Here is a 16,150-nt window from a genome sequence, read left to right on the forward strand (position 1 = left end):
CAGTCACATACAAGTAAATGGTCAGCCTTTAACAGCAGAATACTTTGTCTCTGGTCTGTAGTCAGGTCTAATTCAGGCACTCCTTTTATGTTACAATTGATCTCTGGAAGCTATTCAAAATAATCTTGTATATTTTTGAACATCCTAAAGCTTGATTTAACTCTGTTGTTTCAGTTGACATCTTGGGACAGATCGCTTGGTGAAACACTATATTAAAAAGAAAATATCAGACACAATTTTTTAATATTATGATTAAATAATTTTTCTTTAAAAAGGTGATTTTCCCCAATTCTTTGGAATATAATCTGAGACGAAATCTTCTAACCTTTTTCCTAACGTGGTCAGTAGCTCAGGTTTTACTGGAGATTGAAACTGTATTGTACCATGTGTCTCTGACAACACTAATTAGTGCACATTGGGACTTACTATATGTTTGGGGTTGATTGGTATTAGATAGTATAACTGGCTATGCAGAAGCTAACTCAGTAGAGAATTAATTTCTATGGCATTATCCCTATGTAGAATTGAAAGGATTGCCCTGAGTTGGTCTGGTCAGCATGTCTATATGTAGAATTTGCTCCCAGCTGTCAGTCCTTCTTCAGTGGTATTATGTGGGTGTAGACTGCTTTGTCTAAAACTTCATCTGTGCTCACAACCTGTTTTTCCCAACCTTTAAATCAGAATCCAAGACAGTTCCTTTAACTAGCCCTTGTACTGCCTGTGAAGACTGTAGTAATTCCTTTTTAACAAGTACCTCCATTTTAATGTAATTTCCCTTTTTGAAATGAAGCACAACAGTAGTGGATGTTTTGTTTTTGTTGCTCCTGCAAGGACATTAAATCCAAATTTATTATGTTCATTTTACAGAGTAGCTCTTTGACAGAAATATTCAGCATCACATTCAACTCAAGAATACTAAATCCTGGTGGTTATTCCAGAGATAGAGTGAGTCTTCTTTTGGGGGGCTCAGATTAGGCAAAGATTTAGCTTGTAGTATCAGTTCTGCCATCATTCTCTTACCAGACTTTTACATTTAGTAAGGGCACAGGCATGCAGCACATTAGCTCCATAGAGAAGAGTTGCAAGAGCACCTGCTGTCATGAGAACAGTTTTTGAACTCAGGTTGGAAGCAGATTAAGAAATAACAGCAATTCATCAGAGATTATCTATTGATGTGAATTTCACTAAGGGCTCCCACAGAAATTTGCTTTTGAAGTTCAGAAAACACCTGGCTTGGATATCGAAATCAATCCTTCATGAAGGATTTCAGGAAAGTGGAATTGGAACTTACCTCTTAATAGACATGCAGAACTACACATAACCTTACAAAGAATTATTAGGCTGTTCATTTTTTTTTTCCCAAATCTTTGTATAAATTAACATATATTTGCTTCCTATGTTTAAAGAATGCTCTTTTCATCTCCCTCCTTAATAGTTTAAGGAGGTTAAGATGTTAGAGAGGCAAAATGTATGGGCAGCTCTGGATGGATTTATATGTCAAACTTCTGTACACCAAAAATATATTTACATTTTCACAGCAACAACATTGACAAGAACTGATGAAATAAGACCTATGTTTGAGACATCAGACTTTGCAAATTATGTAAAGGTTGGTTATTGCCTGATATACCTCATCTATGCACATGGTTTTACTATATAGTTAATATTTTACTATATGATACACACATACATATGTCTACATTATTTTAGAATGTTAATGTAATCATAAAAGGTGATCTGGTTTAGGAATTGCTGTTCAGAAATGGTTTTTTATTACCTCTAGAATTATGTCATCTGTCTGGCCACCAGTGTCTATATTTGCAGTCGCACTTCAGATTTCACTAGTATCTGGACCATTCATCAGTTTTTCTGCAAGATTTTGTGGAAGGAATCATCCAGCTCCCTGCCTTCAGTCATTTTGGGCACTATTGTGCATCCATCTTGATTAATACAACTGCATTTTCTTCTCTTGTGATTTTCCAAACTGTAAATACTGTTGCCTACAACTTGCCCTGTGCTCAAAGCCTCATTTTCTCAATCTTCAAATCAGAATCCAACACAGTTTCTTTAGAAACTAGGTGGTAAAAAAAAACAAAACAAAACAAAACAACGTGGTGGGATGGAACTCCTTGCTGGCCCACAGCTGACCAAACTCCTATTTAAAAAAATCCAATGTGTCTTGCTCCCAGTCAATGTGTGAATATTACAGGGCAGCAAATGTACCTGCAAGAAGTCACTTGCGTAGTTACAACTCTTGCAAACTACCGTCTTCCTACTATTGTCTCTCAGACTGCAGAATGAACAGTATCAAGGAACAGTAGAATTTTAAAAAGAATGTGATGACATGTAATGTTTACTTACTCTTAAGCCACCATGTTGTGCAAAGTGCAGTTAACCAAGAGTGCCTGAGGCATAACTGCATAGTCAACAGGGAGGAGCCCTGAACTCACTGTTCCACAGTGTGCTGGTTCTCTTTCTATGCTTTGGAGAGCATCGTGTGAGAGATTTTGCTAATTAAAATCCAGGCCCTGCGCCTCTGTTGCTGTCATGGTCAGAATGGCCGTATACAGCCAGGAAGCATGTGAATGGTTATTTGCAGGGCAGTATGCTGTACAACCTTATCACACGAGTCAAGCCTGACTAAATAACTGTAATTGCTGTATTTCTTAGTTACATTAACTCAATCTGACCTTCAAATTGCCTGAGAGCATTTCTGATAATTTTTCTTGATTTCAGAGAGGTCACGTACCTTGCATAAGGATTTTAAGCTTTTAATCTGAATTTCAAGGTATGCTTTAAAACCAACACCTTTGGAAGGATGTCTTTCTGATAGAGCAGGAATAAACATTTGTCCACAAAGAGGGACTTTACATTTCCTGTTTAAACAGTCAGAGAACAAACATTCTACAGACACATTGTAAACAGGCTAATATTTTTATAGTAAATGCAACGCATGTTAGTACAGCACCATTTCCACCTTAAGATTAGCACTTCAGTGCTAGAGCAATTTTTTTTTTTTTTAACTAATATAATACAGCAAATGTAACTCCTGTTAGTATGGCATCATCTCCACTTTCAGATTAGCACTTGAGTGCTGAACCAGTTCTCTTCTGGAAGTAAGACTTCAAGAACTTTGCGTCCTAAATTCATGCATGCAAAAAAGACATTTCCTAGAAGGCAGCACAGGATCAGCTTTGTTTGTTGGGAAAATTCTTGCAAGGCGGGAGATTTCATTGAAGCAATCCTTGCTTTACAAGTCACTCATGTCTACATCACCACCGGTGCCCACTCTGCTGCTTCTGAAGTCTCATCGCCTCCGAACTTAAGCTTTGCAGCAAAGCCCTGTCTTTCTTCAGAGGCGGGGGAAAGAGGGCTCTGCTTTGGCTATGTCCTTAGCCTGCTCCGTCATGGAAAAACGAGCAGCCGCCTCGCCCCACCGCGCCCCCCCCCCCCCCCCCCCCCCCCCCCCACCTTTTTCTAAGGGGCATAACAGCCTTTCCTGCGCCTGAGCGTGGTAACGGGGGCAGGCGGGGAGCTGCGGAGCGGCCGGTGCCCGCGGAGGGCCCCCGCCAGCAGGAGCAAGAGCAAGAGCAGGAGGAAGAACAGGAGCGGGAGGAGGACCAGGAGCAAGAGCAGGAGGAGGAGGAGCAGGAGCAAGAGCAGGAGGAGGAGGAGCAGGAGGAAGAGGAGCAAGAGGAGAAAGAGCAAGAGGAGCACGAGCACGAGCAGCCGCCCCGGCTCGCGCCCGCGCGCGGCTGACCGCGCAGCCCCGCGCGCACGGGCTCGCGGCTCGCCCCCGCCGCCCGCCAAGGGCAGCAGCGCGCGCAGGGGCCGCGGCGGAAACGCCCGCCTCCCGCCCCGGCGCACGCGCGCGGCCGGGCTCCGCCCTCTCTCTCCCTCCCTCCCTGCCGGCCGCGGCTCCTCCCCGCACCGCCCTCGGCCGAGGCGCAGCTCCCCGGCGGCAGCGGCGCCGATCGCGTCGAGCATCTGCGGGGAAGGCGCGTTGTCTTTCCGCTTCTGTCTGCCGCCGCGGCCATGGAGCTGCCCGAGAGCCAGTGCAAGAAAGTGAAGCTGAGCAACAGGGTGCCGAGCTGGGTGAGCTGGGGGAGCGGGCCAGGCGGCGGGGAGGGAAGGGAAGAAGCGGCCGGGCTCGGTGGTGATGTGGCAGTGGGCGGCAGTGGGAGCCGGGACGGGGAAGGTCCCCGCCGGGGCGGGGCGGGGAGGGATGCGGGCCCGAGGGCACGCGCGGGCGGCAGTTGCCAGCGCGCGGGGCGCCGCGAGCCGGGAACGTTAACGGAACGGGCGCGCGGGGCTCCCTGAGGCGACCCCGGGGGGCTGCCAGCGGGGGAAGGCGGGAGGCGCCCCCGGACTGGACCCGGGGTTTGGGCGGTTTCCTCCCTGCCTCTTCCGTCGTGAGCCTTCGGCTTCCAGCGTTTTGGGAAGAAGGAGGACTTCAGAATGCGATGTACAATGCGGCCATTCATAAACCTGGGCCGGCCAAAGACTGAGGTTCTTTGTATGGTGGGTGTGATGTGGAAAACTGTCGAGACGGGGTTTAAAAAAAAAAAATCTAACCAAAGCCTTCATTCTTGTTTATAAAGATGGGGGAAGATCGCTTTACAGTGAAGACCAAAATGCAGCTATTTAGAAGACACATTGCAGCCCTTTGAGAACATTTGATACTTTTGATGATTTAAGAGAAATGGGGGGGGGGGGAAGGGGAAGTATGATTTCTTTTAAACAGTGCTGAGCTGAAGCAGATGAGATAAGATCCAGACAACATTTGATATGAAAGTAACAGTGTAAAAGAGTCTTTGAAGTCTTGCTGTGGGTAGTACAGGTCACAACTTCATTGTTAAAATGACAAATCTATTAAAGAAGAAGAGAGTCTCATGGTTGCCTGAAAAACGGGGAGGTTGGTATTGTATTAAAGAGCATTCAGTAGATGCTGTGCCTGCCAAAGCCTCTTCCACTGTGTACAAGTTCAAACTTGTTTACATAAGAGTAACTGGTAAGTTACATTGTTTAAATTTCTATGAGGAAAAGGCAAAATTGGAATTTACCAAGATAGTGAAATAGATCATGTCTGGTGGGTGTAACAAAGTGTATTCAAAAGTTACTCTGTATCATTTAACTTGTCAGAAGCAAAACCAAGATGGATTTGTCCTAACCAGGGAGATCCTAAATTAAAAAAAAGTTAACTGACGTTAAGTGTTTGCTGAGTTCAGCTGAGGTTAGCAACCCCCTCTATGTTACGTGGCAGGCAGAGGAAGTTTTCCGCTTCCCCTTCTTTCTTCAGAAGACCTCAGATGAAGTGCTCTTTCTAACCCAATAAGCTTCACCAGGAACAAAAATGTTGCTGATTCACATGCTCCACACACAAATGTTCTGGTACTTCTGATTCCGTGTCTGTTCAGCTGAGAGCAAAGTCAAAGAGACTTCTTATACCTCGATGGAATCGACAGCCTCTAGCAGGGTAGGCAGAGCCTTGTCTTCCAAACATTCTCTGGGCATCCAACACTATTCAAAATACACCTCTGCCTGTGGAGATCCCTTCGCCAGGCCCATCTCATCACAGCAAACTCCAGGTTACCTAGCACCACCCAACAGAGCCACAAATACTGCTACTACACTGGGTAGGAAGACTTGGGGAACACTTTCTTTAGTGTAGCTCGAATTTCTAACATGTTTGAGGTGTTGCATTATTTTTCAGGTGAATTCTAATGAGAACTTGCTCTAGCTCTTGTTTCTGAGAGTATTTTCAGTGGAGACATTTCTGGCTTCATTTTTGTCTATTCCCTCTGATGCCAGCCAATGACTGTGTTCCAACATTGGTGCATAAACTGACCCTGCTTTTGGTCGTGCTGTTACTGCAGCAGGTGACAAGTGAAGATACACTCCTTATAGTACAGTTATTACTGAGTTGCTTGTATCCACAGTACTGTAGAAGATTCTGGCTGTTTTCTGTTGCTGTGATTTTTGAAATTGTCTCAGCATTAGAACATCTGGCAAAGATAAGCAAATCTGTGTAAGTGACAGGAGAGCATGCATTTGACAGATTGGGTGGTGCTATATGTGAAGGTGTTTAGATGCCTTATTGTATCAGTATCACTGTGCCAAACTGTGTTCTGGAGGGCAATTTTGAGGATAAAAGTAACAATTTTTATTGTAAGTGGGAGAAAATGTAATGAAATGGCAGAATATGGATTGGTGAATTGTTAGGTTTTTAATAACTGTAAGACATCTTATTGTTCAGTTATCATTTTTGGGCTTGCCTTCTTCATCAACCACAGTTGTCCTAATCAAAGTACAAATTTTCAAACTAGAATTTGAGAAAGTAGCTATTGGAAGGCATGCCTGGCAGATCTTATGGTGAACAGGTCCTGAAACCTCATCTAAATATGTGATCAAATAGAATCTCGGGGCAAGTGCTCCTCTTTTAACATTTGCGACAGTAAAATTTTTGTTGGAACTGTGTCTATTCTCCTTGCTTTGTAAGCAGACAAAGAAAATGAACAGTGTTCAGTCCATTTGAGTTGTTTTGCTATTGAGAAGAGCAGTTTGGAGGGAAAAAAACCCTGCCATTTGGTTATAAGTGCTGAAGAAGAAATGTCATAAAAATGTGTTGTTACTGTGGTATTGCTGGCTTATAGGAGGCACATGGTGAACAACCTGGCAAATGACCTAGAAAGTACCAAAGATCATCGGGAAATGGGAAAGGCATTAAAGCTAAGACTATATTTCAGAGGTGATGCTGGATGTGTTGCTGTTGCTAGCTTATGGGAGTTGTTAGGTATCAACACTGTCATCTTAGAGCAGAAGAATATGGAATTAGTCACAGCTTCTTGAGTGTGTATGGTTTGTATAGAAACCATGCATGTTCTTTACACAGTTCTTTCCTGATGCTTCCAAGCTCAAAGCTGTTTCAAGTTATTGCTGTACCTTAGGGAGTCTCTGCTTGCCATCGAAAGCTTTACTCCTACCCCAGAGGATCTTGCTTTGTGAAAAGATAAAATTTGGTGTAAAGTGATTGTAGAAGCACAGTGTTTCATTGTTGTTCGGAAGTAATGAAGAATAAATGCAGTTTATGACAGTGTAGAGATCTGTCTGTTAACAATGAAGCAATAAGCTTTTCTTTTTGCTCTCTGTGATCTTGGCATTGCAACTTGGGTTTGCTCTTCTTCATCTGGATGTCTGATCTGAGTTCTTATGTCAAAGGTGTTTGGCACTGATAGTCAGATTTGGCTTTGGCAAAAAAAAAAATATAGTTGCAACTGGGCAAAACATCAAGATAAGAATAAGATAAGAAAGGAAAATGAGTCGAGACTATCTTGGCAAATCTTTACATAGAGAAAGCGATAGAGTTAGTATTTCCTTTTGATGTCCATCTTTCTTCTGTTCCTATCGTTCTTAGATGTCTGTATTCATTTCCCCAGTCAACTACCTGAAAAGCTAAAAGGTTACCTTTATGCCAAAAAACGTAAGCTGCAGTGTCATCTTTTCTTGCTGTCTTATCATTACAGCTCTGCAGTGCACATCTGTGAAAGGGTTGTTACTTTAATACTCCAATTTTTTTATCTTCTGTACAAAGATATTAGCTTATTATGGCACTTCAGATTTCACGTGAGAAACAAACTAGCACAGTGGGGGAGAAGAAAAGAAGGATATGTTTACCTTCTCATTTGACATTATAGTTAGAATGAAACACAGTGGACTGGAGCATAATTTCTATTTAACATGGTGAGTAGGAGGGAAAATATTAAAATGTAGTGTTTGTATAAGTAGCGCAGAAGCAGTTAATGTGTAATGTGGGATGGAAGAAATATTTTTGTGGGTGAGTCAGGCAATTTCTGATGGTTGTAAAAAAAGCAGATAAATAGACCTTTGACATTTTTTTTCATTAGCCTTTTTACAAAAATCTAGTGTGTCCTTTCAGTAGTGGCTATTATAGTGAATGTAATTAGGTTAAGAAGTTTAAAATAGCTTTTTTTAAAGGAGTACTTGCTAATCACAATGAGGTTTTGATAGTCATTTTCTTATGTTTCATTTCTTTTAACATTTGTAATACGGATCTCCAGGCCAAGTGATGCTTTGATATAGTATAGAAGGAAATGACTGTACTTTTATTTCTGCTATCATTTTGGATGGCCATTTAATTTCAACAATTGATACTCATCAGCTGTTATGTACAGGAATTTGAAGACTGGCTAAATAATTTAAAAGCACAGCCAATGGAGCCACTGATTCCTGCTCCTGAGTATTTTTCTGTGCCACATCAATATCTGTAGTAAGTGAATGTATTGGAGATAGTAAAGAGAAACTTGTATTGTTGAGGATCCATTGTTCAGCTTTTGTTGCTCGGTGGTAGTGAATCAGCTAGCAGCAAAGTGTATGTGATTAGGAAACATTACTAGGTTTCTTTGCAGCAAGAGAGAATGACTTGCTAAATTATTAACTCTTCAGAGCACCTCTATAAAAAGCTGTTTTCTCTTGGAAGGAGGATATTGCTACTGCTTTGTCCAGGAGTAGTACTGAGCTATCTTGCTTGTGTGCACACGCACATAAACAAAAGCTGGGGCTGCTGGGGATGGGTGTGTTTTTCATTGCATTCAGACTGTTTGGGCACTTTGACCTTTAGTCTTAGGTTCCTGCTTTTGAAGTACAGATGGATTATTGTCCCACGGCTGACTCGCTGGCTGCTCTGTTGCACTTATGTGCCTTGTATTCTAGCAAGCTGTTGGCCTTCTCACTGCTGTGATTTGTAATCTCTGCTAATTCGTTACTTGATACTCTTTTTTTCGTTTTAAAAGTTGTCTCTTTGTCATAGTTTTAAGAGTCCCTCTTGTCTGCTTCCTCAGGGTTTCATGTGTTTTGTTAAGCCTAGTGCAATACTCTGATCAGATTCCTTGCTGCTTTACTAGTTCTGGAAAACAAAGAAAATTGTAACTTACTGAATACAGACTGGAAGAAGTCTTCTTGGATGAGACATTTGACCTCCAAAGTATTTGAGTCTGATATTTGACTCGTAGCCAGGAGCCAAAATCAAAACGTGTGTTTTTACGTTTTAATATAAAAAAGCTTATTGAGACAGTGGTGTGGAAGCTGTGCTTTGAGGCTGTCCTGTTTATCCAGTGCCTGGTACAATACAGTATAACTGGAATTAATGAGAAAGAATGTTGCTATTAATGTATTATTTGAATTGCTATGTACATTCATTATGCACAGTATATATTTCTTTAAATTGAAAGCTAAATACTAAATTATTTTTGTTGTTTTTTAATGCCACAATTCATGCTTGCTGAGATCTCCAGTTTTATGTAGTACATAATTGTTTCTACTATAAGAAAAAAGACTTTTAAAGTTTTTGATTATTTGACTTCTGGTTTTAGTTAGCTGCATTGCACTGACTCCATGTGCAAAACAGCTTTGTTTTAGGAGGCAAATTATTTGAAGATAACACAATCAGCAAGTATAATTTTATTTTGTATGGTTATAATGTGTTTGCAGGTGGTAGTTTCTTATGGATCGGTATTCAGACTTCATCTAATTTTAGATGCTGGACTGTCACCACTGAATTAGAGTCGTATTTAAAAATTTGAACATCTGTTCCTACCTTGAGTTTCTGTTTGTATTAACTATGAGTCCAGCTGTGTATGGAAGTGGGGACATATAATCACACAAATCATAACTTCCCAATAAGGTACAGATAACCTTGATAAGTCGTCTTCTACAGAAGAATGATGTATCAGCAGTTCTTGAAGCCACAAGTAGATGCCATTTTTCTGTTAACCCTACTTTTTGGTGTTTCTCTCTAAACTATGAATAGCTCTGTTAGTACCTTGTAGATGAATGTCTTCCCTTCTCTCTTTTATATTAAATGTCATAAGTGCTTTCCTTTCCAGGTAGCACTGATACAATGATGAAAGAGAAGATAGTGCAAGCATGTTGTGATAAGTTTGTAAGCAAGAGAAATTAAAGCAGCATTACATATATCACTAACCTATCACTAATATCTCCCTTCCCCCCAACCCTCCTTTTTTTTTTTTTCCTTTTAAGCCTTCTTTACTGTTTGATTGTTCATCCTCTGTCTGGTTATCTAAGGTCTTGATCTTTTATGAACAAAGTTCATATAACTAGATACTATTAAAACTTCAGGGAATGCTGAGGCTGATCTTCCTCGCCTTAGATTGTAAAATGTGTTTGACAACAGTGTCATCTTACTTAAGATATTTGTATAGCAGCTTATTATGATGAATAAATGGTTTTAAGAAAGTTTGTAACCAGCTTTGTTTTAATGAAAATGATATTAACAAAAATCCCATCTTATTAAAGAATTTACTTTAAAAGTCACTTGGAAATAGTACTTTCTTTAAGCATTCAGAATATATAACAGTCTCAGTTCTGGAGACCGAAGACACAATAAGTAAAGGCAGAGTGGTTTGGACATGTGTCTGCTGAACTGAACGTTGTACCATACATGTATAGTTTGCAATGAAAAAGCCTCTTAAGAATTAAAAATGAGCAAATGTGTGGCTGTTTTATGACAGAAACCTTTAGCTCAGAGAGAGGCAATCAATTTGATATTCTTAGATTTAAATTATTTTAATAGAAGTCCAGTCTAGCAGTTCATCTCTATTTTTGTAGCTGATTTTTCCTTAAATATGTTGTATTTGAAAGTGGCAGTTGATTAACCTGGCAATCCCAATTCTCACAGAAGGAGCAAAAAGGATGTGGTTTGCTATGAGTAGCTTTTCTAATTTCCTTTGTGTCCTTTGAACTGTGATGCAGCTGATGGATTGGGTATTATTTTTACTTCCATAAGATAAAAACAAGACTTTACTTCCAGAGTCTATCTCCAAGTCTTTCTGCCTGTGAATAAGTTTTAGTATGCTTTGCCAGCTCACACTTTCACAAGGTAAAGACGTAACCAACTTCTTCCTTTACAGGGAATGCAGAGGGCAACCAATGTTACCTACCAAGCTCATCATGTCAGCAGGAATAAGAGAGGCCAAGTGGTAGGAACAAGAAGTGGGTTTCGTGGATGCACAGTCTGGTTAACAGGTACGGTCACAGATTTCTGAGGATCCTTTTGTAGTTACTTTTCTGAAAAGCTACTTAGGTGTAGCTCCATTTTTCATGCAAAGTTGAATGTTTGTGGAATTTAAGACCTCAATGAAGTTTAATTACTATTTTTAAGTAGACTAGTAAGAAATTTCTCTGGGACAGATAGTAACTTGAGAATGTGTTTTTTTGGGTGCTCTAGGATCATTGTTTATTTGGCACTGTCCACTGCTTAATTCCAGTTGAGTTTTAGAGTCTGGATTTGGGTTTTTCTTGTGTTTTAATCAATTCTGGCACTTAATGTCCATTTAACCTATTAACAAATGAAACTTAAATTTTAGTCCGTGTTTCTGAATCTTTTCTGTAAAGGTCTCTTTTTGGAACATTCTTGTCTCCTTGGGTTGAAATAACATTTCAACATAAAACTATGCCTTTGGACAGAAATTGCACGTTGAGGCAATGCATACTGGGGGTTATTTTTTAAATCAGCACCATGTGTTTTTTTCAGTGAATTGTTTTGATTATAAGAAGAGGGGGTAGGTAAATTCTGGAAGACATCTTTGTTTCATAACTGTAAGAGGATTTTTTTTTGTTCAGTTTTTCAAAGTTTTTGGGAGCTTTAAGATATTTCCTTTGGAGGTTTTTTTTTGTTTGTTTGTTTTCTTTTTTTTTTAAAAAAACCCTGAAAATAAAAAAAATAAATATAACAGAATGTGTTATTTAATTAGTTTGTAAATGTAGACCAATGTTGTATTGTGATACAAAAGACCTTCATGAAGTATTAGAAGAACTTACTACACTAAGTAAGATTTGTTCCCACTTAGTGTTAAGGAACATGTGTAAAAGGTAAAGCAGTGGTTGCTAATGAATTGTGGAGAGCCATTCCAAACAGATTTGATACCGTAGCTTGCTGTCATGTATTTCTTTGGTAAAAGAATGGAACCCTTTCTCTTCCTATTCTGTCATGTAGCTCTAGCCTGTCTCTCAATGCTGGAATGATCTGGTAGGCTGCTTTTCTGTTTCTCCTTGTAATTCATTAATATCCTTTTGAAAAAGGTCATAATAAAAAATATTTTCTTTGTTACCTACATGGCAACATTTACTAGTTGTTGTGGTTTAAACCCAGAGGACAACTGAGCACCATGTGGCTGCTCGCTCATTCCTTCTCCCTCAGGGATGGGGAGGAGAAAATAAAACAAAATAAAACAAAAGGCCCGAGGACTGAGACAAGGACAGGGAGGGATGACTCACCCATTATGGTCACAGGCAAAAGACATGCTCCTTAGGGGAAGAAAAAAAAGAACATCAATTTAATTTTCACCACCACCACTTAATTTCCAAACAGAATAGGACAGTGAGAATTACAACCATATCTTAAAAACACCTCCCCCCACCCCTGTCTTCTTTCTGGGCTCAGCTTTGCTCCTGATTTCTCTACCTCCCCCCCCCCAGCAGTGCAGAGAGGTGGGGAACGGGGCTTGTGGTCAGTTCATCAAGTGTTGTTTCTGCTGCTCCTTCCTCCTCAGGGACCTTACACCCTTCCCATGCTTCAGTGTGGGGTCCCTCTCACAGGAGGCAGTCCTCCACAAACTTTCTCCAATATGAGTCCTTCCCATGGGCTGCAGCTTTTCATGATCTGCACCAATGTGGGTTCTTCCCACAGGCTGCAATCTTCCCAGCAAAAGACTTGTGCCAGTGCAGGCTTCCCTTGGTCCCGGCCTTCTTTGGGTGCAGCCACCTGCTCTGGCATGGGGTCCTCCACATGCTGCAGGTGGGCATCTGCTCTGCCATGGACCTCCACGGCTGCAGGGGCACAGCCTGCCCTCTCACCATGGGCTGCAGGGGGGTCTCCGCTCCAGCACACCTCCCTGCTTCCTCCTCTGTCAAGTGACCTTGGCGTTTGCATAGGTATTTCCCTCACAAATCCTCCATCTCCCAGGTTCCCCTTCTTAAATCCATTATCGCAGAGGCACAGCCACTATGGTTAATTGTCTTGGCCCTGGCCAGAGTCAAGTCCGACTTGGAGCTTGAAAAGTTTCTTACAGAGGCCACCTCTGTAGCCCCTCCCCCACTACCAAAACACTGCTACACACAAACCAATCATCATCCTTTTTAAACAGATGTAATCTTAATGCCCAACTTTTTTTTTTTTCAGGAGGAAGAAGGGTGGTGGTAGAATGCAGAAAAGTAGGAAGGCTCTAAGGTATTAAGAAGAGCGTGTCATGCAAGTTAGGCTACTGAAGATGTTTGAGCACTAATGTTAGGGAGTGAAATGGACTGTAGATATTGAAGTAAACAATGTTACCCATTCTAGAACTGTACAAACACAAGTCTTCAAAACTCTGCTATGTTTTAGAATAAAAGCTGAAACAGGGGTATACTCCCTTCAAGATTATCTCACCTCATCAGCACTCATGGAGTGGGAGTGCACAGAAAGTTATTTCAGAGATCACTTTTCATTTTTAAGTGAAGATTTGAGCGCTAAATTCTAATTAATATCTTGTGCTGTTGAGTCAGAGGGTCCTAGTAAAAAAATCCCTGAGGAAAGAATCAAAAAATAGGGAAAAGCGTTACTTTCATGTGTAAAATAATATGCAATTTTGAGAGTGTAAGTTATTTTAAAGACTTGTCAGCTCAAAAGCTGTTTTTAGAATTCATTATTAGATAACATTAAGTTTTGTGTTTCATTACACATTGTAGACCAAATGATGTGTGAAAAGCTAGAGCATTTGAGTGAATAGCAAGCTTGATGTGGGGACAAAAATTACAAGTCAAAGACTGCATCAATAAGTAGTAAATGACGAAGTTGGTAAAATCTTAATTTGGACTGCCATGCTTATTTTCTGGGATGGGGGTGTACTTAATTGCTGCCAGAAGAAGAGTGTTCTATTTCCAGCCTTGCTTTCATTCTCTTGCCTTGCATGAGCTGTAGTGCTTACCAGCCCCACCTTGAGCTGACTCAACTTGATAAATCACCAGTGAACTTAACACAACCACTCCACACACACAAAAAGGAAAAAAAGGTGGGGGGAAGGGAGGGAAGAAAAAATGGTTATCAAAGAGTTGATTAATGGGCACCAGAGGTGGTGGAATAACAGAGGTAGGATGGTGTGACTGGAGAGAGATCAGGACCTCCCCTTTTGAAAGCTGGTTCTGGCCTAGGTCATAACTTTCAGCTTCATCATGTAGAGCTGTTGCTCTTTTCAGAGTAGACAGGTAAACATAGATACAAGGAACTTGAGCTGTCCAAGAAAATGTAGGTAACTTTTATAAATGATGATAGGTCACTATTCACAACTCTGCAGATTTTTTTAGAGTTTTGAGTATGAGCAAAACCCTACTGAAATCTGAGAGATGGATGTGTGAGGCTCTTGAGAGGTGTTGGCTTAAGTTCTTACGTAGGACTTGTCCTAAGATACACATATTCTTACGTTTTCAGTAGACTGCTCTGCATCTTATGGATATTAGATTGAGTGAAGGAGGAACCAATGTAATGACTCCTCTTTAAATTGCCTTAAACTATTGCAGTTGTCCAGGTTTCCTTTGCATTTTGTGTTTTCTTAGAACATGCTTGTTGGCATGATTGTCATCCTTTGCTGTAAAGGTCTTAGAAGTAATACCTAACGGCAGTTTTGTGTGATTTTTTTTTTTTTTTTTTTTTTTTTTTTGCTTCTTTCTCTGAAAGCTAGAATAAATCTTAACTACCACTAATAAAGAGCAAAACGTTTTTCTTCACTCATTAGTGCTATTTTTTTAAACTACCATTACTTTTTTGTTTGTTTGTTCTTACTCAAAGGATTACTGTCATCTTATGAAGATTTAAGTTTGTGTCCCATTTAGGCATTGATTGCTCTCTATAAGCTGAAGCATGTACTCCAGATAAACTCCTGAAATATAGTCTGTAAAATTATTTAAATACATTTCCAACTTAAAGCAAACAGTAGACTTTTCAGTGCCAGCAAGACTTCACAATTGTTTAAAGGTTTGTTGCTGAAGATTCTGAACTGGACCAAAGTTTAATATTAAAATTGTCTTTGCTTGTTGTCAACACATGCTGGTTAGTGGAGCATGACTGCTGTGTGTGAATCTTGTGTGAGTTTTGTTGTATCTATGGTATTTAATTCAATGCTGTTACTCTGCAAGGAGTAAGAACAGTGTGTTGTTTGGTCTGATCCCATTTCTTTTGCTGACCGAAATTCACTTCTCTGTGAGATCGTTTTCTTCTGATGTAAATGTAACACCTTAACTCGGTGTTGGGCTTCTGAATTTAGTTTGCTCAGGTAGTAACAACTGCTAGCAGCAGCCCTGGGCAATGTGTACCACCTCAGTAAGTGTCAGCTGCTCTCAAGGCCAAACTCTCTTATCTGCTTCTAATTGCATACTTCACTTTGTGCCTTACTCTGCTTATATCTATTGTTTGTGTAAAAGGCACTGGGTGTATATTGCAGGTAAGCATCTCTGAAAGCCACTGCTGCTGATGCTTGTCACTTTGGGTTTTTCATACCAGCAGTGATATGTGTACTACAATTTGCCCTAACTTGTTTCTTTGCTTATGTATTTATTTTATTATTGAATATTCTAGGTCTATCTGGTGCTGGGAAGACTACAGTGAGCATGGCACTGGAGGAGTATTTAGTATGCCATGGCATTCCATGCTACACATTAGATGGTGACAATATTCGCCAAGGCCTTAATAAGAATCTGGGTTTCACACCAGAAGATAGAGAAGAAAATGTCCGTCGTATTGCTGAGGTTGCTAAGCTGTTTGCAGATGCTGGTTTGGTGTGCATTACTAGTTTCATCTCTCCTTATACTCAGGTAAATGCAAAAACTTTCTAGATAAAGTGAAGATAAAAGGTCACTCAGAATTTTAGTTACAGGAAACCCTCTCTAAACTTAGCCAGAACTAAATGCTTACTTTTTTTTTTTGTTTTGGTTTGTTTTGTTTGGTTTTTTTTTTTTTTTTTTTTTTTTTTGACAAATGCTTTTTAGAGATGATTACTTAAATTTTAAAAACATTAATCTTAACTATTAAAAAAGTTTGTTAATCCTATAACTGGAACTGTCCTTCAGTCTAATAGGCAGAATT

At 40.3% G+C, this 16,150-nt stretch overlaps 1 protein-coding gene across 1 annotated transcript in view; it reads left to right on the top strand.

Annotated features, from left to right (window-relative positions):
- Window positions 1-3,908: 3,908 nt before the first annotated feature.
- PAPSS1 (3'-phosphoadenosine 5'-phosphosulfate synthase 1) overlaps window positions 3,909-16,150 on the top strand; it is a 54,969-nt gene continuing 42,727 nt past the window's right edge. Inside the window, exons 1-3 of the mRNA XM_032997698.2 lie at window positions 3,909-4,095; window positions 10,947-11,061; window positions 15,644-15,879. Of these exons, the coding sequence (XP_032853589.2) occupies window positions 4,036-4,095; window positions 10,947-11,061; window positions 15,644-15,879 (411 nt within the window). The 5' untranslated portion in view covers window positions 3,909-4,035. The remainder of the gene's footprint in view (window positions 4,096-10,946; window positions 11,062-15,643; window positions 15,880-16,150) is intronic.

The sequence above is a fragment of the Tyto alba genome, unplaced genomic scaffold, assembly GCF_018691265.1.
Source record: "Tyto alba isolate M040663 unplaced genomic scaffold, T.alba_DEE_v4.0 Super-Scaffold_23, whole genome shotgun sequence".
Taxonomy (NCBI): Eukaryota; Metazoa; Chordata; class Aves; order Strigiformes; family Tytonidae; genus Tyto; species Tyto alba.